The following is a 25,279-nucleotide window of genomic DNA, read 5'->3' as shown; positions in this document are numbered from 1 at the left end:
AGGCTCTCCTCCGGGTAGTCGCCAGTCGACACTGGCCGGCGGATGGAATTCGGAGGAGGCCTAATCTGTGGGATCTGATCAGTCTAGTGGAGGTAATTGGCAGCAGGCGGTCTCTCAAGTACCCAGGTCCAATACTATGAAGGGCTTTATAAGTGACAACTAGCGCCTTGAAGCGTACCCGGAGACCAACAGGCAGCCAGTGCAGCTCGCGGAGGATAGGTGTTACGTGGGTGAACCGAGGTACACCCACAATCGCTCGCGCGGCTGCATTCTGGACAAGCTGAAGTCTCCGAATACTCTTCAAGGGCTGCCCCATGTAGAGCACGTTGCAGTAGTCCAGTCAGGACTGGACTAAATAGGAGGGAGACGGGGAACCCCCTGCAGGGTAAGGCTGAGGAGTATAGTCAGTTCTTGGCGGACAAAGTTGCTCGGTTTCGAGCGGAACTGGACTCCACCCCCGCAGATCCAGCCGAGACACAGGGGAATAACTTGGTAGACCATCTCTGGGTTGAGTTCCAGGATGTTGCCTCCGGGGATGTGGACAAGGCTATGCGAGCTGTGAGTTCCTCCACCTGCATACTGGACCCGTGTCCCTCTTGGCTGACTGCCAACAGCAGAGAGGTGACACGAGGCTGGATCCAGGCGGTTGTTACCGCCTCTCTTCGGGAGGGACACCTCCCCACCGCGCTTAAGGCGGCGGTGGTGAGGCCCCTCCTGAAGAAACCGTCTTTGGATCCAGCAGTTCTTAATAACTATCGTCCAGTCTCCAACCTCCCCTTTGCGGGGAAGGTTGTTGAGAAGGTGGTGGCCTTACAGCTTCAGCGTACCTTGGAGGAAGCTAACTATCTTGACCCCTTCCAGTCTGGCTTCAGGCCCGGTTACAGCACTGAAACCGCTTTGGTCGCATTGACCGATGATCTCTGGAGAGCCAGAGATGGAGGCCACGCGTCCATCCTGGTTCTCCTTGACCTCTCAGCGGCTTTCGATACCATCGACCATGGTATCCTTCTGCGACGACTGCGGGAGGTGGGGGTGGGCGGCACTGTTTTACAGTGGTTCTCCTCCTACCTCTCGGACAGGTCGCAGTCGGTGTTGGTGGGGAGGGAGAGATCGTCCCCGAGGCCCCTAACCTATGGGGTGCCGCAGGGTTCGGTTCTGTCCCCCCTGCTATTTAACATATACATGAAACCGCTGGGCGAGATCATTCGGAGGCACGGGATTAAGTACCACCAATATGCGGACGATACGCAGTTGTATCTGTCCGCCCCGTGCCAACTCAATGAAGCGGTGGACGTGATGAACCGGGGCCTTGAGGCTGTTAAAGACTGGATGAGAGCTAACAAACTGGTGCTCAACCCGGAAAAGACCGAGTGGCTGTTGTGTTTTCCTCCCAAAAATTCGGCCAGCGTTCCATCAATCAGGCTGGGGGGACAAAATTTATACCCCTCAGACAGGGTCCGCAACTTGGGAGTCCTCCTGGATCCACAGTTGAGTTTTGACCACCATTTGTCGGCTGTGACCAGGGGGGCATTTGCCCAGGTTCGCCTGGTGCGCCAGTTGCGGCCCTACCTGAACCGGGAGGCTCTCACAACAGTCACTCGAGCCCTTGTGATCTCTAGGCTGGAATACTGCAATGTGCTCTACATGGGGCTGCCCTTGAAGAGCATCCGACGACTTCAGCTAGTTCAGAACGCGGCCGCGCGAGTGATCATGGGCGCACCACGGTTCGCCCATATAACACCGATCCTCCGTGAGCTGCGCTGGCTACCTGTCGATCGTCGGGTGCACTTCAAGGTTTTACTTACCACCTATAAAGCGCTCCATGGTAGTGGATCTGGCTATCTGAGAGACCGCCTCCTGCCAATTACCTCCCTGCGTCCCATCAGATCGCACAGAGTAGGCCTCCTCCGAATTCCATCCGCCAGTCAGTGCCGACTGGCGACTACGCGGAGGAGAGCCTTCTCTGTTGCGGCTCCGACACTATGGAACAACCTCCCTGTGGAGATCCGTACCCTCACCACAGTCCAGGCCTTCTGCACAGCCCTCAAGATCTGGCTATCCCGTCAGGCCTGGGGATAGGATTACTCTCACCCCGCCCGAATGTTGAGTGAATGTTGTGTTTTTATGGTTAATTTCTTTTATTCACGTTTCTTTTTCTTTTTAAGTCTTGTCTTGCACTCCCTTCCCTTCATTGTTGTAAGCCGCCCTGAGTCCCCTCAGGGAAAAGGGCGGCATATAAATGTTTAATAAAATCCAAAATCCAAATCCAAAATCCAGTCTAGAGGTCACAAGGGCGCGAGTGACTGTTGTGAGGGCCTCCCGGTTCAGGTAGGGACGCAACTGGTGCACCAGGCGAACCTGGGCAAATGCCCCCCTGGTCACAGCCGACAAGTGGTGTTCAAAGGTCAGCTGTGGGTCCAGAAGGACTCCCAAGTTGTGGACCCTGTCTGAGGGGCGTACTGTTTGACCCCCCAGCCTGAGAGATGGAACACTTGGCCAATTAGTAGGAGGGAAAAAGTTTTGGATTACTTGTTCAGATCCTTAGCCATGAAATATCCTAAAGGTATGGATTACTTGTTCAGATCCTTAGCCATGAAATATCCTAAAAGCCTCAAAGACAAAGCTTATTCTAATTACATGATCTACTTTCTAGACTCTGGAGCTTAATACATTAAAATGTATGTCAAGCATGTAATTTAGAAGTGTAGGGAGAGAAAGTTTTAATAGAAAAAAATCCTTACAGATAGAGTTCAATCATCTTCAGTTCTAAAAAAAATGTTCAGGTCATTCTAAATATATTCAAAGTGTAATATTAGGCATTTGAGCTAAGCCCATTTCTAAATAACAATTTACTGTAATTTATTCAAACCAGTGGGAAATCAGTAATTTTAATAATCTGTTCTTTTTTTAAAAAATTCTATTTTATAATTCAGCCAGATGGCTGTAGTTAACAAGTCCTGACGCAGTGCCTAGCGACTCAAGAGTATAGCTCTAACAGAATAGGCTCAAAACGAACCCTACAAAAACGTATTATTTGTTTAGAAGCCATTTGGCTCCAGGGTAGTTGTCAGCCTTTTTATCCAGAGAAGAAGCAGACCCAGAAATACCAGTTTTACCTTTATTGAAAGGTTCTCTTTACAAAATCTTGCGAGTCTGAAAATACATCATAGTGACATTAATATTATAGGAATTTCATTGGTTTCTGGTTTGCTTCCAGGCTGAAGGGTCTCTGTTACCTTTAAGAACATATCCAGGATGGGCTTGGTCACAGTCTCCTGCCACCATCCTATTATCTTTTAGGGAAGTAGTTGCAATCATTTGACTTATTTGACTTATATACCGCTTCATAGGGCTTTCAGCCCTCTCTAAGCGATTTACAAATTTTTTAGCAAATTGAATCAGCAACTTGCCCCCACAGTCTGGGTCCTCATTTCACCCACCTCGGAAGGATGGAAGGCTGAGTCGACCTTGAGCCGGTGAGATTTGAACCGCTGAACTGCAGATCACAGTCAGCTGAAGTGGCCTGCAGTACTGCACCCTAACCACTGCGCCACCTCGGTTCACGCCTTTTCACAGAGCTTTCCAAGAAGAAAGCACTACAGGAGCTTATCAGTATTTTAATGGGGAGCTTGGCCGTATAAACTATTATGTTTTTTAATTGCAACTCCTTTTATTGCAATTTTTATTGTTTTAGACTTGTAAACCACTTGGGTAAGCAGTATAAAAAACAATTGTATATAAACAAACAACTTTATGGTAGAAATTTTTATGATTCTGGTATGAGAGATAGAAATCAAACTAGAAAATGAGCTTGGACAAACCTATGAAGAATGTTCATAATTTTCCAGTCAATATCGACTCCATTTTTTGTCCTAATATTCTGGGCAATATTCGAAATGGCTGAAAGAATGGCTGCTCCATCACCACGCTGCAGTGCTGCACTGCCCACCACAACTATTGGCTTTTTTGCCTGGTTCAGGACCTTTTAGAAATAATGAGACACCAGTGAAAAAAATCACTCCACGGTTAAGAAAATGTAACACTCTAATTTTGTAAGCAACGTTAAGAGAGAAACCCAGAGTTTAATATTTAAATTACCTTGCTGAATGGATGCTTCTCGGAAGCAATGTCTAATAGTATCTGTGGGGAATCTCCTAGATGCTCATAAGTGTAGGTCAAATCAACCGGGCTGCCCACAAGAGCCACTTTTAGCTCATTATGTAGCCAGCTGAAAGAGGAGTAAGCACAAACATTTGTAAGGTCTTCCAATATATAGGCTAACTGTATGGCAGTGGTTCCCAAACTTGGCAACTTTAAGACTTGTGGATTTCAACTCTCAGAATTCTCCAGCCAGCTGGCTGGAGAATTCTGAGAGTTAAAATCCACAAGTCTTAAAGTTGCCAAGTTTGGGAACCCCTGCTGTATGGGATGAGTTTACTTTTGTACTTTTCTGCCTGATCTACAGAAGTTTCTGAATTCCTTCTAAGCAGCAGAGAGTCTAGGAACTCAGGGGAGCACATTTCATAGTTTAGCATTATTCCTCTCCCAAAAGAAAAACTAAGTACAATGCACAGGCAGAAACAAGTGAACCTTCAGACAGGGGTCCATTCCTTTCGCAACAGGTGATTCTTATACCTGTAACAGCGTTTTATCTTTAAAATGTGCCTATTTGCGTCATCCTGAATTTAAAAAAATAAGCCCCCTTAGTATTTACAGGCTTAAGAGAAAGTTTGTCAGCCCAGCTGCGTCCAATGTAAGCCACCTTCCAGATGTATCTTAGAAGGCAGCTAGTTTGGGAAAACTGTATTAAAGAATATAAAAGAATCTTACAATCCCCATCATATGTGAAAATCTTATGTCAGCCACTGACATACTGGCAAGCAAAATTACCTTCCATACTAGATGCTCTAGTAGAGCTTGAATTGGCTTAAGCAGGAGGTTTGACTAGAAACTGATAGAATTATTTTCAGCTCTGATTCTATTATCATATTTATGTTCAAAATAATAATGATAAAAAGAACGTCTGTCCTCTTACAATCTACCCCTTAATCCATGAAAATCAATTTCACTACATGTTAACAAACCTTTTTCTAATTCTTGCATTGAATAGTGGTGCTTCAAAGCGTGGATTGGTGCCAACCAGAAGTAGGAAATCTGCCTCTTCTATTCCTGCAATCTTGGTATTAAGTAAGTAATTAGATCGCAGGTCTGTTCTATAATAGAATGCACAAACAATCATAATAAATATAATTGTGATATAGCGCTCCAGTAGGAATAGCAATAGCAATAAGACCTCTATCCTCCATAGTCCATAGTGTTTTACAAATATTTACAAATATCAGCATATTGCCCCCTACAATATGGGCCCTCATTTTAGCACAGAAGGATGGAAGGCTGAGTCAACCTCCTCAGGATCAAACACCAGGCTGAGGGCAGAATTAGCCTGCAATACTTCATTCTAACCACTGTGCCACCAGGACTCATATAGCTTTGACACTTAAAAGTAACACTTATGAACTATTATATCTGCACAGTACAAATCTCAATTTTTATTTTATCAGCTAGTAAACAACAAGAAGCATGTTTAACTTTTTCTAGAAAAAAAAGTTTTTCAATTTTTATAATATGCTTCCAATTATGAACTATGGATTTAATCCTTGAGGTAGACTGTTTAGAAGCCTTTAAGGATAAGGAGTGGAGGAACCTACATGAATTTCATTTACTGTCCAAATTTCTAATCTTGCCAAATTCTCTCAACATATTCCATTACTATTTCTTTTACTGGGATCACTCTAGTTATAATCTCTTACCCAGCTCCCGCAGTAGGGAAAACCTCTTCAGTACACATATTATCAGAGTTAATTCTATTCAGCAAGTCTTTGAGTGATACCAGGGCTTCTGCATCCACTAATCCTCCTGCAATTGCAGCTACTTCATTACCTTGACTCCCCTGAAGCTGCAAAATACCATAAAACAATCATTAGGTCACCACTGTATTTTTTTTTAAAGAACAATCTTTTTAAAAGGTTATTTTTTCCTAAGATAACTCCGGGAAACAAAATAATTTTCATAAAACAGAAATATCATACAGGTGCAAAGCAACACCTGTGCAGTGATAAATATAAATTAGTTCTGTTGTGGCCCAGCAGGAGCCGTTGGAGCTGCCACCAGACTCCGACAGCGAGGGGCCCTATGAATCGGCTCTGGATGAGGTGGAGGACCCTGGTCAGGGTTCCGACTCCGAGCAGGGCGAAGAGAGGCTGGTTGGCCACCAGGAGGCGCCTGAGCCTTGGACCAGTGGGGAGGAGCCAAGGGAGTTGGTCCTGGATGCCCGGCAACACCAGGCAGATCGACGTAGAGAGCAGCTAAGCAGTTACCAAAGATAATTGGACCCAGGTGATTGTAATTAGGCTCCTCTCAAGATAGTATTTAAAGAGAGACTGGGAGGAGCCTGGTTTTGCAGGATTCAACGTCATTCCTAACGCTGGAGAAGCTGTTATCTGTCGAAGCCTGAGTTGCTGCCAAGGTTCTTATCTGTTTGTTATGCTTGGCTTTCAGCCACCGAGGTTTTGGTTTCTTGCTAATAAAGTGCTGCGACATTCCAGTTAAGCTTGTCTCGGCATTCGTTACTGGATGGAGGAGGGTGTCAGAACAGGTTCTGAGATCTGAGACAAAAGGGCTTTTTAAATCTATGATACACAAATACTTTTATATTACCCTTTTAACCACAAGACATAATATAAAATGCCTTTTAAAGCCCTACATGGCATCGGGCTAATGTTGTTTGAGGGACTGCCTCTCCTCACTTTCATCTATGAGTCCCATTAGTTTCAGCAGAAGGAGCCTGTTGCTGGTCCCATTGGCCCAGGAGCTTCCCTTGATGGGATCAAGGGAAAGAGTCTTTTCTCTGCCACGGCACCTACCTTCTGGAACATCAGTTCCCCACCACCAACACACACACACACACACACACACACACACACACACACACACCACACACAGACACACACTGAGATTGGCCCCAACCGTGCTGGTCTTTTGGAAGGACATGCCATTGGACTTGGGGATCCCAAGGAAGTGTGGAGCCTGTTGAATAGTTTCACTGTATGTAACCATTGTTTTAATTGTTTTTTATTTATTTTAAAGCTTTTAATTGTTATGAATGGTAGAAGACTATGATTGTTACTTGTGTTTTAAAACTGCATATGCCACTTAAAACATGCAGATAGTCATACAAATTAAGTAAACGAGCTCCTTGATTTTGAAGTGTGGAAAGTAGCATTCCTCAAAGTATAAGAATTCATAAGTAAATGTGTATCAAATTTAGAAGTAGTATTAAATAGTCTGCCAGGTCCATATGCCTACCGCAGTTGCTACATAGCTCAAGGCTTCTTCCCAAGATACGTAAGTGAACAGCCCTTCTTTATTTTTTATCATTGGCTCAATAAGTCGCTGACGTTTCAGGCCATCATAAGCAAATCTGAAAAGCAAAGATAAAACTGATGATAGAAGCAACTGAAGCTGAAATACATACCTACCAATGCAATACCACTGCTAACTTTGTAAACTTTTTCAGCACAAAATTTACTTCTCCGTAATATCAATAAATGACCAGTTGGTCATGATGAGGGAGGGGGAAATATTAGACATACTCTTAAGTAGTGCTCAGAAACAAATGAGAGAAATATATGTACTCTAACTGAGAATGCAATAAATAAACAAACAAATAAAGTAATAAAGTAATAAAATTCAAAGAGCCAATATTATCAAGTTCTTCAAAAAGAGGAATTAAACGATAGAGGGAACCTTTCTCTTCAAATATCATGCAGAGCAAGCTTTGTGCCAGGGTGAGCAGAATGGATCAAATCCCTGAATAGCAGAGTGTCAATATGGGAAGGAGTTGGCTCAGCTAATCAGCTCCATAGATACTTACGATACAGGGGGCACAAACGAGGATATAAACTTAAAAGGACAGATAAGATGAAGCTCGATAAAAGTACGGAACTCTATTAAAAAAATAATCAGCAAATCAATTTCAACCCTACAGCAATAACTGCTGGAAATACCATGATACATGGTGAATGTATAAGTATTGGAAAGATACTTCAAAATGAGGTCACATTTTTAATTTTTTATTAGGTACAATGCCAAGAACACATTAAAAATACCATAATTTATTAAGGTACATCTCTACAGCTGCAAGAATATTGTTCGCCTAACTCTGGAAAAAAAACATCAGAATTTCAGTGATATTTGAGTACTTAAACTTGGAGAATACATAGCAATGGAGAAACTGATACTATAGACATAATAGAAGTTTAAGTTTAAACAGGGATGGCTTCCATATGCAACAAGGTATAAAGAAACTTTTAAAATATGATTTTTATACTTTATGCCAAAAAGTACTGCATATTTGTTGGAGCACAAAGGAGGAAATCAGAAATTAAGTATTAGTCTATATTTTGGGGAGGGTCTCTTTTTAAAAAATATTTATAATAAAAATAGTGATAATTTTAAAATTATACTTGTTATATAATATCAAAACAATTTAATATATAATACCTTTTATGTCAACTAATAAGGATTTAATAGCTGCCAGCTGATGTAAGGTTGTAAGCTGTAAATGGTAAGGTGATGCAATGGGGATGATTCAGCAATATTGGTATAATCCATTTAAGACTGATGGAACCCACACGTCATTTACCCTTTTAAGAGGTGTCTATATATAGGTGGCCATTAGAGGGTGTTTCTGTCTCTCATTGTGTATCTCATTTCTCTCCTTGTGTCCATAGCTGACTGGCAAGAGATTTATCTATTGTGTGTATATCTGCATATATGTATATATAAACCACTGTTAATTTTCTAAAGGCTCTGTGTGCTATGTTTTGCTCCTGGGTTTATCTCATAATACTAGTCACGCTGCCAAAACTCTGACATTGTATCAATAGTAATAAGTATAGTAATAAATGAATAACTTTAGCAATTACTTGTTCATCCATAGGTAATATCTGTTTTTAAATACAGATTTTGTTATCTTCACTAACAGTTTTTATTCATCCATAGCCATAATGCCGGTATAAGTGATAAAGCACCACAAAAAGATAATCTTACAATTTTTCCAACTTAAAAATTGTTTTAAACATTTTACAAGCTACCCTGTTGATCACAGCCAACTTCAAATAATTACAATGCATTATCTTTGATTAATAATACATTTATGATCAGGATTGTAGAAACAGATTTTGATACTATTTCCATGCACCCCAAAAAGGAAATAGTTCTAAACCCCATTCAAACGTCCAGCACATAAATACATTTTATGTATTTATTTAATAAATAAATACATACACATTTTTACGAGATGATAATGAATTATAAAACATACCTTGTTTTGTCAGAGATCCATTCCTCATTGATATCTTCATGTAATCTTGGCAAAATTCTCATCACTTCTCCAGTCCGGGTGCTTACCACAATATTACTTCCTACTGCATCAAGAACGTCAATAGATTCTGTCTTCCTAAAAGGAAGCACACAAACTAGTTCAGTAATTATCCATTTTTAATAATAGATCTTAAATCATATGCTACTATGTCTGCAACAACCGTGGTCACGAATCAGCAATATTGCCCATGGCTGCCCTTGTTTTTCCCTAGAAACTAACAGCCAGAAATGGGAACCGTTCAAGACATAGCTTTGCACAAGGCTGCCTTTTGTTTCATTACTGCCTGAGTTCCCCTTTCTTTCTTCTCCCTCTTTCTTCTGGGCTGTATCCTAAGGAAATGGATACATCCTAAGGAAATAGTAAGTGTTGAGTGTTTTGCTTCCAAGAGGGCTCATGTAATATAACAGTAATATTATTGGTTCACCCACAAAACCGCGCTCGACTAAACCACGTCGCTGACGCCATCAACATGGCGACAACAGCGTGGAGACAGAAGCACGCTGTAAACCCTAAACCTAAAATTAACCCCTAAACCTAACCCTAACCCTAAACCTAACCCTTAACCTAATCCTAACCCTTAACCTAACCCTTAACCTAACCCTAAACCTAACCCTTAACCTAACCCTAAACCTAACCCTAACCCTTAACCTAACCCTAAACCTAACCCTAACCCTTAACCTAACCCTAAACCTAACCCTTAACCTAACCCTAACCCTTAACCTAACCCTAAACCTAGCCCTTACCTTAAGTTGAATCGGCTTGCTTTCAAAGCGCTATTTAAAGCGCCCTTCTTTCTCCGCGCTGGCTGTTGTCGCCCTGTTGATGATGTCAGCGACGCGGTTTAATCGGGCGCGGTTTAGTCGAGCGCGGTTTTGACGGGTCACAAATATTAATGCCATCACATAGCATTAAGCATTTATTGTTCTCAAAGAACTAATTTTGTACAAATTCTTCCAATTTAACCGCTTTTCTCAGTTTTTTAAAAAAAGAAACTCCCTATATAATCCCTCCTCCATAAGAAATTGTTCTGTGTTGGCTCATTTTTACTGGGATTTTTGCAATATTCAAAGAGGCTACAAGGATCAAAGATTAACCACCTTATCTGGAATTTAATAAAAGACAGATGCTATAAAATGTAATAGAACCTTTCAAACATCAGCAAAGATACATGCCTTGTTTCCCAGGGTCGAGCAGTAAAAGCATAAGGCTTGGAGGTAAGGGCGCCCACTGGACAAATATCAATGACGTTGCCTGATAATTCGGACATAAACATTTTTTCAATATAAGTGCCAACTTGCATCTCATTTCCTCTTCCTGTGGTTCCTAAATCATCAACTCCCGCAATTTCACTTGCAAATCTGGTAAAAAGACAAGCATAAACATGTAAGGCCCAGGAGGTTACCACAGATGGTATCAGCTGATTCAACAGAAAAAGTTCACACTTCTACAGTCATTCATACTCTACTTACATCCAATCAAAGCCACTATAACGCGCTCTTTGTGATGCTTTTAAAAAAAATATTCAGAAGCTTCAACTGGTATGAAACCTTTGAATTTAACTGCTTTCCAAAAATTAAGCAATCAACATAAAATCATTTCTATACTAGCTGTGTTGATAACGCTGGGTGCCTAGACCTAGTTCAGAATGCCAGTTGTGCATAGGCTGAAGTAGCCTATCCACACAAGTAGGAACTCTCCAGATTTCATAGCAAGTCCACTATGCAGAAGCAGATTATCAATCAGGCTCCTCCTGTGCAAATGAAGAACAAAGCTTAAGAGGAAAATGAAGGAAAACTTGAATAATTGGGTTTCTTCCTCTTCTGTCAAATTTTCTGCACACTATTCAACATGAATATATTCTTGGGATCTGAAATGTAAAATAGAAAACGGACTTTTTTGTACCATGAAACAATCTTCCCATTGTTTTCTATGGCTACAGCATTTGAAGTTCTTCACATTTCATTTCGACAAACACGTAGCACTTCAATTATTTAAGTGTTGTTTTGTCAAAATGGAGCTTATTTGAAATATAGATGGGAAGTTCCAGATGAGAGTTTGGTTTCAACACTGCATTTCACTATGAAGGTCGTAAGTGTGAGGACTGGTCACAAAGTTACTTTTTCATCACTGTGGTAACTGCGAACCATCATCAATCTAAGCAGTTTCTAAATGAGGACTTAAATGATGATCATCACGCAAGATTTTTTTAGCTGAGGAACCCACTAATTTTTGAGTAGCATGCTAGGAGACAAGCTACAAAATGTGCGCGTATATAAAAACTTAAAAGTATATTCACCCAATACCTTTAATATAATTAACACTTTATCAATTTAATCATTTCTCTTCTGCCATAGTAAAAATTACTGCGTTGGTAGCAACCTCTGCAGACACTCCAAAACTGCTTGCAAAGCCTTTGGCTGTAGTAGCAGTTTGCAAACCCGTTCTCAGCATTCCATTCACAGCTACTAGTACTAGAGCCTTCCCTGGAAATGAGCAGAGCTAAACTTTTTTTTAAAATGTTATTTGCATTTTGGCATGTTTTAAAAATACAATGTGTATTTTAAGCCTAGTATCCCTTTAAAATCCTGAATTTCCCTAAACATGGAAGCATTTTTTTTTCTTATTTGGGGAGGAATTAAGAGTTAGAAAGGATGTTTAAACTCACACATTAAAAAAAAATCCCTTGACTTACAGAGCTGCTCTTAGCCCTATATACAACTATATACAACTATATATACAACTCTATATACAACTCTTTCTTTCTTCTGTACAAATGGCCTTTGATTAATAGCTACCCAATCAATAGTCCTAAGTAACAGTGCAAATGATGTTATAAGGATACATGAGTTAATAAACTTTGCAAGTGCTACTTGCACTTAATGTTATATCATTGTTGGCCAATGGTTGAGCCGAGGTGGCGCAGTGGTTAGGGTGCAGTACTGCAGGCCACTTCAGCTGACTGCTATCTGCAGTTCGGCGGTTCAAATCTCACCGGCTCAAGGTTGACTCAGCCTTCCATCCTTCCGAGGTGGGTGAAATGAGGACCCGGATTGTTGTTGGGGGCAATATGCTGACTCTGTAAACCGCTTAGAGAGGGCTGAAAGCCCTATGAAGCGGTATATAAGTCTAACTGCTATTGCTATTGCTTCTAGTAAGAATCATAACTGAATATAAAAAAGGATCACTATTCATCTGAACAAATGATGAATATTGTCTTCTTAATCTGATCCAACTTCCCTGCAAACAAGTCTACTTATGCTGTGCCTGGTAAAACATGTTTATAATGTTATTACATACTGATATGGTGCCAAGGTGGCGCAGTGGTTAAATGCAGCACTGCAGGCTACTGCTAGATCAGCAGGTCAGTGGTTCAAATCTCACCGGCTCAGGGTTGACTCAGCCTTCCATCCTTCCGAGGTGGGTAAAATGAGGACCCAGATTGTTGGGGGCAATATGCTGACTCTCTGTAAACCGCTTTGAGAGGGCTGAAAGGCCTATGAAGCGGTATATAAGTCTAACTGCTATTGATATATGGGTTTCCCCTAATCACAAAGCATATTTTAGTCTTGGTGTACCCAGCAGTTACCTGATGCAGCGAGTACATTGTATACACCGGGTCATGATGGTTTTCACAAGAGGACCAATGTTCTTGTCTTCAACTGCACGTTTGCCCTCCAGAAATCTGCTCCTATCGCTGCCAAACATCATTGACTGATCCTAAAGGTAATTAACAAAAGCAAAAACCAGCTCATGTGGCTGAGAAACAGATTTCTTCAAATAGTATTTCAAATAAATATCTTCGGGAATCAGTACCTGAAGGTCGCATTCCCCTCCTTGATCACAAATCGGACAGTCCAATGGATGGTTAGCCAACAAGAACTCCATGACGCCTTCTCTGTTGTGGATCCATGTTTAAAAAACAAAAATGATTTCAACGTGATAGTTAATACTAAAACACTGGAAAATTATACGAAACACAAATAAATGTATTGACTATTGCTAACAACAGTATATCCTCTTCCTCTTAAAAATTGAATTTTCCTTTTTTTAAAGGAGAATGAAAAAGGAGAAATCCAACTCTCTGAAATTATTCTAATACATTAAGAATATACAAGGGCAGCCCTTTCATGTAAGCAAGCAGACAACTGCTTGCAGTTAAAGGTAGCTTACCTTGCTTTCCTGGACTTCTCAGAATTTGTCAGGATGTTCCAACCCTTCATGACTGGCATGGCACAAGCAGCAACCGGCTGCAACCATTACAAGGATATTTCACTAATGAATCTGTGAACATACTGTATATGCTTACACAATGTCAGTGTTATAACATACTGGTGCTTTATGGCCAATATTCTGTATAACTCCACCGTGCTATCAGATTTGAATATTGTTGAACATTCTAGTCACCCGCTCTTCAAAGAAACTTAAATTCTCAAGAGCTTTAAAAATAGTAACCAAAATATTGAAGGAATCTGGTATGTTTCCTTTCTGACCAAATTTTTTTAAAAAAAAAATGCAGCACAAAAAACATTTTAGTCGAACTAAGAATACTACAATAAAATAGGAAGAACTATTATAAAGAAACTGCATAGGATTTCTTCATTCCCATAAGATTAAAACTGAAGATTGCTGGTGTAATGGATAGCTATAAATACAAAATAAAACGCACAATTTAACAAAATCGGCTGACGAAAAAGGCTTTACAATCTGATATTAAAGTCAAATATATATGAGAGCAGGTCTATCAGTGGTTATACAATGACTAACCAAAACTGTCACATCAAAAGGGAAAATGTAGAAAAAGCAGGAACATCAAAAGCAGTGATAGCAATGGCTTTTTTACTTTGTTTATGGCCTTTCTAAAATCATCTGATTTTGGTGAGTAAGAAGCAACGCCAGGGGGAAACTACAACACCCTAATATTTGCAAGTAAGGAAGGAGGGTACCGTATATACTCGAGTATAGGCCGAGTTTTTCAGCCCACTTTTTGGGCTGAAAAAAGCTGCCTCGGCTTATACTCGAGTCAGTGAAAAATTTGCCCAAATGGAGGAGAAAAAGGGGCGCCCCTTTTTCTCCTCCATTTCGGGACCCAGTGGAAGTTCTCTGCGCGAGGTGAAATGGCCGGCAGCAGCCTCACTCTCCTGCCGTGGCTTCCGTTTCAGTCGCACAGAGAACTTCCACTCGCTTCCCGGGCTTGTGTTCTGATGAGGGGGAAAGAGAGGACTTTCCTTACGCCCGCATGAGAGCTGGACGTAAGGACTTTACCCCATTGATGAGGCGGGCGGCGCGGATTGTAGCAAGGACGGCCGCCGATCGCAGCCTGGCTGCGCTGGCGGGGACGGGCGGGGCGGGGTGGGATGAGACTCCCCACTCGCCAAGATGGTAGGACTCCAAGTCCCATCCCCTCCACCCGTCCCCACCAGCGCAGCCCCTGCCGCATCAGCCGGAATCTAATTTCCCCCTCATCAGAGCTCGGCGCGGATTGTAGCAAGGACGGCCGCCAATTGCAGCCCGATTGCGCCAGGGGGTTCCGCTGGTTGAAAGAAAGTCCTTCTTTGCACCAAGCGCTTTTCCCTCCCAACTAATTATAACTAATTATATTAATTAGATAGATCAGTGTTTCTCCACCTTGAAGACTTGAAAATATGTGGACTTCAACTCCCAGAATTCTGGGAGTTGAAGTCCACACACTTTCAAGTCTCCAAGGTGGAGAAACACTGAGATAGATGATCCACTGTGTTTATTTTTGGAAAAAAGCGCCTCCTGCTCTGGACTGCCGGGAACGCGATCGCGTCTCTCTCTCTCTCTCTTCCCCCCACCCCCGGCTGTTCCCACCCGGGAATGTTCTGGCGGGCTAGGCGGAGGGTGCGTGTGCGTGCATGTGTGTCAAGGGTGGGGAGGCTAAGAGGGCGAGGTGAGATCCTGGCGGGGACCGCATTTCACCCGCCGAGCTTCCTTTTCCCCCGTCTTTTCCTCCGCTCGCCGACTTCCTTTCTCCCGTGGCTGACAGGTGGGTGGGTTTCCCTCCTCCTCCTCCCTGCTGGACGTGGATCTGCGGCGTGGGTGGCCGTCCTTGTTGCCCGCCGGCGGCAGGTCGCGGCAAAGAGAGGGAGAGGGAGAGAGAGAGAAATGCCGCCGCTCCCCGGCTCGCCTCTTTTTCCCGGGATCGCCGTGATGCTTTGAGTTTTCCTTCTGCGGAGGTGGGGTGGAAAGAAGAAGAAGTGGGGCCCTTCCCCGCTTCTTCTCGGACTACCTAAGCGTTGGGTGCGCTGTCCCCATCTGGGCAAGTAGTGCTGACTCATCAGGTGTCTGGGAACGGGTGGGGCTGAGGAGCGGCTGGGGGTGGGGGGTGTTTCACAGAGCGGCTGGGGGTGGGGGGTGTTTTACAAAGGGATGAGGTGGACTGAATTACCCCCTTGTATCTGCTGGCTGCAGCCTTCTGTGTGCAGAGTCCAGACACTGCTGACTCATCAACATGAGGTCACCCATAAGTATGCTCTGCACACACACAGACACACACACAAAAAAAGGAATGGGGGCTAACTAGGGTTAAGGGGAGGAAAGGAAAAAGGGGGACCCAAACAGATAATCTGCTGATTCATCATTTTGGGGGTAGTCAGACTTGACCTCGGATCCCCTTTCTTTCAGCTGTTTTGTCTATAAGCCCTTGTGACAGTTGCTGACCCTTAGCATTACTGTAGCACTGTGTGTATTTATAGGTAGGGAAGAGTGTGAACATGGTAAAAATGGTTTATGGGGTCATTGGGAATCCTTTGGGGAATGAATGGGAGAGCTGCTGGGATGTCCTTATACTCTGTGCACACCGATGCTGACACTCTTGTTTTGGATGGTAAAATTGTAGGTCCTGAAAACCTTAGCTTTATGGGAACACTCCTTCTGTTGCAGTGCATGTTGTCTCTTAGACCAGTGTTTTTCAACCACTGTGCCGTGGCACACTAGTGTGCCGTGACATAGTGAATAGAGAGAGAGAGGATGTGTATAATTAAGGTGACCAGACGTCCCTAGCAAGGCCGTGGGCTGGCAGTAACCGCCGCGGCCAGCTCCCTCCCCCCCCCCCCGGTCAAAGGTGTCCCTCTTTACCAATCTGAAAATCTGGTCACCTTAATCATGAGATGAGTGAAGTATTTCATTGAATACACCGGTATTGTGTGATAATAATTTGTTATCCAGAGCAAATTTTTACAATGGCTACTGTATATTTAATGGGCACAGGCAGGCTGTATATGTTATTCAATGGGCAATGGCAGGCTGTAATTAATGGACACAGGGCAGGTTGTATATTCAATGGGCACAGGCAGGACACTGGTAGAATGTATATTATGAGCCTATGAGTTTTGAAGGATTTTAACTCTTGTGTTTTAGCTTGGTTGCTGAATGAGCTAAGGTTTTTGTACTTTTAAAGTTATTGTTGATACCATATTGTTTTTATTGACCCTCTTTTCCACTTACAGAGCTAGTTTACTGTTTTTCTTTGAAATAAATATTCAAAAACATTATTGGTATCTATTTTTATTTTTGAAATTTACCGGTAGCTGCTGCATTTCCCACCCTAGGCTTATACTCGAGTCAATAACTTTTCCAGTTTTTTGTGGTAAAATTAGGTGCCTCGGCTTATATTCGGATCGACCTATACTCGAGTATATACGGTATTTGGACCTTCGCTACTGGCTGTTAATTCTAATCACTACATGAAATATTTCTTGTATTCTGCACATCTCATAATCCTCTTGAGAATCTTTCTTTACATGGGAACTGGGTTTTTCTCAATCATAACAATAAATTAAAAGCCCATTACACCTTTTGAAGTAATTTAAGCAAACATGTATGGCTAAATTTTTTTGAATACATTCCAGAAAAACTCCAACATTTAACATATCAGAAAGCAACTGCTAATGACAGATGTATCAAAAATTCTATACCTCAAACTTTTTGAACGCACCAATTTCAAGAAAATGTGTTTATATAAATACCTTGGGGGCTTTCTCTATCTCCACAAGACACATCCTGCAATTTCCAGCCACAGACAATCTGTCATGATAGCAAAAGCGAGGAATTTGCATTCCAACCTTTTCACAGGCCTAGAGATGAAACAAAATGAGAGAATATCAAGGTGTAAGTTTTATTTGTATGCTTTTCTACAGAAAACAACATTCCTAAATGTAGTTTTATTTGCTTTCATTTTTTGCAGTTGGCTTGCAGTAATAAATTCAATCTTCTATCAAAAACACAACCACGATAGAAAAAGTTTCAGCAGACACTCTAAACTTTAAAATGCACTAGAGTAGGCTTTTATACTGCTGTCCTCACTTTAGATATTAATATCAAATAATTGTCAAATGATTCAAAGTGCAGATTGTACAAAAAGACAGAATAAATAGTACACTATATACTTAGCTTGTGCAAGATCGCAAACTGATTACTAACAATAACATAGCACAGTTGCCAAATGAATCACTGGAACATCTGTCAAAATTGTCATGTGCCAGTAACGAAAAACTGAATTGAAAAAGTAGTTGAAAATGAGCAAGTTAAAATACTCTGTGACTTCTGAATATAAACTAATATCCCACCAGGTTTAACTGTGGTTGAAAAGAAGAAAGTGTGGATAATTCATGTAGCAATACTAGGAGATAGTAGACTAGAATCAAACAATTGGAGAAGATCACAAAGTATCAAGATTAGAAAACTTGTTGAAATATTACAGCAAAACTGACAATGATGGTCCCAATGGTTATCTATACACTGGGTAGCATACCAAAAACATATACTACACTGGCACATTATGAAATCCTAGGTTCTTGAGAACAATCAATGCATATAAAGGCCAATAACATCTAAAGAATTGGCTAATGTGATCTCGATCTCGATCTCTCTCTCTCTCTTTCTCTCTCTCTCTCTCTCACACACACACACACACAGAGTCAGGGAAGCTATTAGAATTTCCTTGATTGTCTTTTCTGTGCTTTGTTTTTTTTCAGTACTAAGAGTTCTATACAATACAGAGAATAAAAAATCTGTTGCTTAAGACGATAGCATTGCATGAACACCTAAGTTCATTCAAAATGTCAGACTATAGAATTAAATGCTCAATCGGGATTTATATAAAATCTACAGTGTGTGTGTGTGCGTATAAAGAAATTTACTGCGTGACATTATTGCTAAGAAAACTACATGACAGTATAGGTGAATCACCAGATTGCTTGGCCTGACTCAAAGGGGAGTTTATTTTTTGTTGCTCTCTGTACTCAATTCTCACCTAGGTTCAGAGAAGAGATGCAACTGTGGATGGGACTGCATAATATTCCCCTCCTGCAGATCAGCCATGGAAGAAGCTGCTTTATCTCTTTTGCTGTATTAAAGCAATTGTGCTTTCTCCTTATTTGTAGAAGTGACAAAACAAAAATAAAAACTAAAGATAAAGAACAATTGAAAATAAAATTTGCAAGAAGTTTAGAGAAAGAATATGGGACAAAGAAAAAGGGAAACTAGTAAAAATAAAATAAAAACTCGGCTCATGAATGTTGCTGAATGTTTAAATGCAACTTCAAAAACTCCTCAAAATATGCAGAAGAGAGTCTTTACTACTTCCCTTCATAGACATATACATGAAAAATGTTGAAGTCAAAGTTGATTTACAAACATTTTTACTTCTAATAATTCTCTATATCGAGAAATACATTTTTTGCATAATATGCCTATCCATTTAAAAATTACAAAACATTTTTTCACTATAAAACTAATTTTATTCTCTCATACAGATTAGTTTAAAATGATGTGAAAATTTACATGCACATTAAATCATAAATCATAATTTATTATCACCCAACAAGTAAAACAGAACAAGAATTCACTTACGTTAGCACAATGTGTAAATCCAGCAACATCAAAACATTGTTTGAATCACAAGGACCAAGTTTTAAAGCAATAGATATTCTTTCCTATGTGCCTTCCAATAATTATACCATATATTATGTTTCATTAATATTAAAGCTACACAGTGGTTTGGAATAATCAAATGGCATAAATAAAACCTGTTTGAAATATGCTTGGGAAGTATTGGCTGATGATCTAAAGGTATAAACAAGCATATTTACTTTGTACTAAATTATCTATCTAATTAACATAAGTTTATTGAAAGACTAGAGGGTAGCACAAAAATAATTGTTCAGTATCAAGTAATTTTTCCCAGCAGATTAATACAGATTAATCACTCATGCAGAGATACTCCTAAATGATGCTAAGAGGAAATAAGTAAATAAGAACTACCAATTCCAGAGTTATAGTACTATCTGTTAAGATGTTAGGAGCCTCATACCTTTCTTTAAAAAGCCTATAATTTTTCAAGGTAATTATAGTAAAGTAACACAACATTTGCCTCCTTTACAATAAAAATGAAGGGTAAGAGTCACAGTTACCTAGGCATAGTTATTTCCTGAAAATGGAACAATTTAGAGCAAGAGAAAAAAGTATTCCTTGATATCATTTGCTTACTCTTTTCATTTAAGAATAATTTTAGTGTTGTCTTAGTAAGAAACTTTAGATGTGAAAGGTGAATATTTTATGGAATATTTGAAAGACAGATTACTTAAGAACAAAAGGCAAGGACTGTCAATGTTGTAAGTTAAGCAGGGGCATTACCAACCAGATGGGGACTACAGAAAATATTTCATTGGAAAGTTGGGAAATATCCCCAAAAAGGCAATTCTTCCGTACTGTTGGCAAAATACCATTTCCATACTGTGCTATTAACAACAAAAGAATGAAATAAATGGAGATGCCCATGACATCAAGAACCAAGCTCAGCTTGAAGTTTTAACTTTAACCTACTTTAATAAAATGGACCACTATAAAATAACATTAATTTTAACTAACTTTCATCCTACACTAACTTGAAACAATAGCAATAGCAGTTAGACTTATATACTGCTTCATAGGGCTTTTGGCCCTCTCTAAGCGGTTTACAGAGTCAGTATATCGCCCCCACAGTCTGGGTCCTCATTTCACCCACCTCAGAAGGATGGAAGGCTGAGTCAACCTTGAGCCGGTGGGATTTGAACCGCTGAAGATAGCAGTCAGCTGAAGTGGCCTGCAGTACTGCACCCTAACCACTGTGCCACCTCGGATAATGCAAAATAACTTTCTAATGGCTACATAAGCACTACTTGTACTTGAAACAAACTGATTGTTACAAGTAATTTTGTCATATAGGCTAATCCCATGATGGCAAACCTGTGGCCGTGACTTTGGACTGATCTGTCTCTTTCAGTCCAATTCATCTCAGGAAGCGTTTATGGGGAAAAGAAGAGGAGAGTGGAATATTGGTATGTTTGCCATCCAAACATATAATCGTGGGATAATATTTCTTCGATTGTTAGCCAGCTGATGCAAAGCTAGTTTGCACACTGTGGTGTACCATGGATAATGCACATGCATGAACAAAATGAACTAACAATCTGAGGCTGCCAGAACTATTCCGAGGTAAAAAAAAAAAAACATTGTAGACTTCCCTGGCTATGTACATCAAACATTTAAAAAAAAAAGAACAATTATTTCGTTCATCAATTTGAGAGGTGAACTGTAATAAACCAAAGCTTGGTGTCACAAATCTTGGTAAGGGTTGTATGTGTGTGCAAATGTAAAAGAATGGAAAATAAAACAACACAAATATTTACACGGCGTTATTGCAGAGCATAAAATCATTCTACCTGAAGTACTGTGGTTCCCGGAGGCACCAAAATAGAATGGCCATCAACAAAAACTTCTATCAGGTTGCCAGCTGCTGTAGCAGTAGTGCGTGCTTGAATAAAAGAGAATTAGATAATTATTTAATGCAATAATTAATTATTAATTTCATCTTTTAAGTATGTATTATTATGTCTCATTTATTTTATTTCAATACATTTATATGGCCATCCATTTCAAAAGCAGCAACTCTAAGCGACTAATCTTTTTTTTAAAGTCACAATAAAAACCATAACCATAGCAGCCATCTAACTGTCACCCATCACAACCTCCCGAGTTTCATATCTGAGACAACAGCCATGTTTTTAAGGCTTTAAAACACTGAAATACTAGCAGAGTTAATGCCAGCTAGACAGTGGTGGGTTCTGGCCCAGCGTTCCCCACAGGAACGTGTGCGGTGTGTGCAGAGAGAGAGAGACTGCAGAGGGTGTCCTCGAGTCTAGGGCAGCGAGTCATTCAATGGGAAAGTTGCCTCTTGGAAGGAATGACCCGGCTTGGCTCCTGCTTTCGATCTGCCGCCCAACGACCGAACAGAGAAGCGAAGAGCCAGGAGAGACGAGGCAGGAGAGACGAAGTGGCAGCCAAGCCGGGGCCTTCCTTCCAAGAGGCAACTTTCTCATCGAATGACTCGCTGCCCTAGACTCGAGGACACCTCTGCACCCCCTCTCGTCTGGCCGGGATGCCAGTGAGAGTGTTGGGCTGAAGAAAGGAGGGATTCTCTCTCTGGAGAGAGGGGGGGGAGGGAGGGAGAGGGAGAGAGGGAGGGAGGGAGAGGGAGGGAGAGAGAGGGAGAGAGAGGGGGGGAGAGAGAGGGAGAGAGAGAGGGAGAGAGTGGGTGGGAGAGAGGGAGAGAGAGGGGGAGAGAGGGAGAGGGAGAGGGGGAGAGAGGGAGAGAGAGAGAGAGAGAGAGAGAAGAGGGGGAGAGTTAGTTAGTTGGTGGACAGACTTAGAACTTTGTTAAGTTTGTTTCTCTGTGTGTTGTGTATACATGTCTCCATGGGTGCAATTGTGCAAGCATTTTTTTTTCCTCTTTAAAAGAATTTTTGGATTTCTCCTCACCAAACCTTTAAGACTGAAAAAGTTAGAATTGAAATATAAAGACATTGTCAATCGCCATACTGTTAGATTGATAGGCAATTGTGGACTATCTTGATTATATCCTCCTTAGAAAGAATATGCTACTGTTTGGTTGAGAAAAAGATCAAACTTCATTCCATGGAAACCCAACAAAGTTCATAGGGAGGGTTTCTTTCTACGATGGGCTTCTTGGGTCAACAGTGAATATCAGTTATCAAAAATGTAGGTAGAAAATTAAGCAGGCAATAGGCAATTACGAAAAGGGAAGCCAACTTTCTGAATTCTGTTTCTTTGCACTTAGTGACTTATAAATAGAGTAATGTTCTGAAAACCTGACCTAAATTACTATATATTTTAAATAGCTGTAAAGCTGTGCTGCAAAAGTTGTTCTCAAGGTATTGTGATAAATTCAATGAAAAGAAGGGAATTCTTGATGAACTTAAGGAGAAATGAGAGTATTGGATAGTAAATGGACAAATAAAATTACCAATCAAAGAGAATATTTGTACCTCAGGGTTGAAATGAGATGTTCTCTCTTACTCTTTCCTCTTCCTCTCTTCTCTCTCTGTCTCTCTCTGTCTCTCTCATCCTCTTTCTCTTTGTCTCTCTTCTCTTTCTCCTTCTTTTCCATTCTTCCTTCACTTTCTCTCTCCTTCTCCCTTCTCTCTCCTCTTTGTTTCTTTCTGTCTCTCTCATCCTTTCTCTTTCTCTCTCCTTCTTTTCCATTCTTCTGTCACTTTCTCTCTCCTTCTCCCTTCTCTCTCCTCTTTGTCTCTTTCTGTCTCTCTCACCCTCTTTCTTTGTCTCTTTCTCTCTCCTTTCCCACTCTTCTGTCACTTTCTCTCTCCTTCTCTGTCTCTCTTCCCTCTTTTTTCTTCCTCTCTTCCCACTCTTTTATCACTCTCTCTCTCTACTGCCCAACCTGTCCCCATAGTTACCTTCGACTGATCATGTTTGCAATAATTTACCTTCTTTTTTAAATAGGCGCAGTTCCCTTACCGGATCCCTCGCTCACTCAAACATACTCAAACACACACACACATCACGCACAAAACCATTTTTCTCAATTCCAATTCGGATCCTATAAATCAATTGCTCTGTGAAACATCTGTGAAAAAAATTCAGGTGCTCAGGCATGAAAATGTGCCGCTCAAACACTATACTTTTCTGCACACACTGAAAAGAAAATTAGAGGGAACATTGGCGACACCTCTGCAAGCCTCTGCGATGCTCCAGCTGCTCTGCTCTGCGGTGCATCGCGCAGGCGCTGTATGTGCCATGCGTGTGCGCAGAAGCGCCAAAGGCTTTAAAGATAGGTAAGGAGCGCGACTGAGTGAGTAGGCCCTCTCGAGCACCGTACCGGAATGGAGAGACACCTAATTCACCGGATTGTAAGAAAGGAGAGGAGGTACAGCACAGATAGATTTGCAAGATTCCGTCAATCTTAATAAAAATAGTTTTAATCTTCTTATGGAAATGATTTCTGTGTCTAACATTAACAAAGTATCCTGGACAACCATAGCTATTCCATCACCTGCCCACCTGCCCTGGGGTCTTGGCTGATGCTGCACTCAAAATCCAGATATGCATGTTTCCAAGAGACTCTTCCCTCTGCACCGCCAAGCTCTCAGTAATACATGCCAAGTCAGACCTCTCATCAACCTATCATACAAAAGTTATACAAAATGAAAGAGGTAAATCACTACTCTTAATTATGATAAATAGTAGCTTGGAAACCATTGCAACAATTTCAGCTCTCTGAAACTGGTTTCAATATTTTTAATGTTTCAAAAATAGCTATGTCCAATTTTTCATGTGACAAAGGACTGGATTTAACATCTTGAACGAATAAATAAGCACAAGTTTCCCAACCAAGAATGAATCAAGTAGCATATCCAAATTGAGAAAATGAATGTATGACTACAAACTAGTGTACACTAAGCCAGGCTTTTGAGAATACACAACATTTTGTAAATTGAATCCTAACACTAGAGAGGTGCTAAGGTGAGCTGAGTGTTGACAAATCCAAGAAAAGAAGCAACAATTACTTTTTGGAATCAGTGATTCTATCAACAATAGAACCCATGAAAAAATATGACATTAGCAATCTCAACAATGAAAATGAACATGGAGAATCATCATATAGACTGGATCGGAATAGAAAGCCAACTTACCGCATCCTGTAGTCGTCCGGGTAACACCAACCAGAGTCTTGTGGATAGCAGGGAGTCGCAGCATAGTGCTGAAAATAAATTTTAGGAAAAGCCCTATAAGAGGAAGTTCAAGCAATAGCTTTGTAATTTAAAATTGTGAGAACCTAAGATTTAATTCAGATTTATAATGACAATTTGAATACCATGGAACAGGTTAATATAATATAATATAATATAATATAATATAATATAATATAATATAATATAATATAATATAATATAATATAATATAATATAATAATATATGTAGTCCTCAGTTTACAAATTTTCTTGGCACACTTGTTAAATAAATCGTGACCCGTCAAAACCGCGTTCCACAAAAGCGCGATCGACAAAAGCGCACATTTGACGTCATCACAGCGCGATGAAAAAAATTAAAAATTGAAATAAAAATTAAATTAAACCAAGCCGATTCACATAAAGGTAAGGGTTAGGGTTAGGTTAAGGGTTAGGTTTAGAGCATTAGGGTTACGTTTAGCGTTAGGTTAAGGGTTAGGTTTAGGGTTAGATTTAGGGTTAGGTTAAGGGTTAGGTTTAGGGTTAGGTTTAGGGTAAGGTTTGGGGGGTTAGGGTAAGGTTTTCGCTTTATTTTTACATTTTTCGATCACAGCGCGATGTTTTCATCGCGCTGTGATGACGTCAAATGCGCGCTTTCGTTGAGCGAGATTTTGTCCTCCGCGGTTTTGTGGTGGAACCAAATAAATCACTGCACTTAATCAGTTAGTAACACACTTGTTAAGTGAATCTGGCTTCCCCATTTACTTTGCTTGTCAGAAGGTCGAAA

The 25,279-nt window shown here is 40.8% G+C and overlaps 1 protein-coding gene across 2 annotated transcripts in view; it reads right to left on the bottom strand.

Annotated features, from left to right (window-relative positions):
- The window catches only part of NDUFS1 (NADH:ubiquinone oxidoreductase core subunit S1), a 42,591-nt gene that overhangs the window by 6,484 nt on the left and 10,828 nt on the right, over positions 1-25,279 (bottom strand). For both annotated transcript variants that reach the window (XM_032211675.1, XM_032211682.1), the window contains exons 2-14: positions 24,457-24,524; positions 21,169-21,260; positions 17,434-17,541; positions 13,616-13,692; positions 13,259-13,340; positions 13,032-13,162; positions 10,618-10,803; positions 9,386-9,520; positions 7,366-7,480; positions 5,811-5,956; positions 5,085-5,213; positions 4,099-4,228; positions 3,822-3,982 (exon numbers count right to left, since the gene is read on the bottom strand). In XM_032211675.1, coding sequence (XP_032067566.1) covers positions 3,822-3,982; positions 4,099-4,228; positions 5,085-5,213; positions 5,811-5,956; positions 7,366-7,480; positions 9,386-9,520; positions 10,618-10,803; positions 13,032-13,162; positions 13,259-13,340; positions 13,616-13,692; positions 17,434-17,541; positions 21,169-21,260; positions 24,457-24,520 — 1,556 coding nt within the window. In that variant the 5' untranslated portion in view covers positions 24,521-24,524. The remainder of the gene's footprint in view (positions 1-3,821; positions 3,983-4,098; positions 4,229-5,084; positions 5,214-5,810; positions 5,957-7,365; positions 7,481-9,385; positions 9,521-10,617; positions 10,804-13,031; positions 13,163-13,258; positions 13,341-13,615; positions 13,693-17,433; positions 17,542-21,168; positions 21,261-24,456; positions 24,525-25,279) is intronic.

The sequence above is a fragment of the Thamnophis elegans genome, chromosome 1 (assembly GCF_009769535.1).
Source record: "Thamnophis elegans isolate rThaEle1 chromosome 1, rThaEle1.pri, whole genome shotgun sequence".
NCBI classification, from domain to species: Eukaryota; Metazoa; Chordata; class Lepidosauria; order Squamata; family Colubridae; genus Thamnophis; species Thamnophis elegans.
Note: the sequence above shows the minus strand (reverse complement) of the source record. Positions and strands in the feature narration are given on the sequence as shown.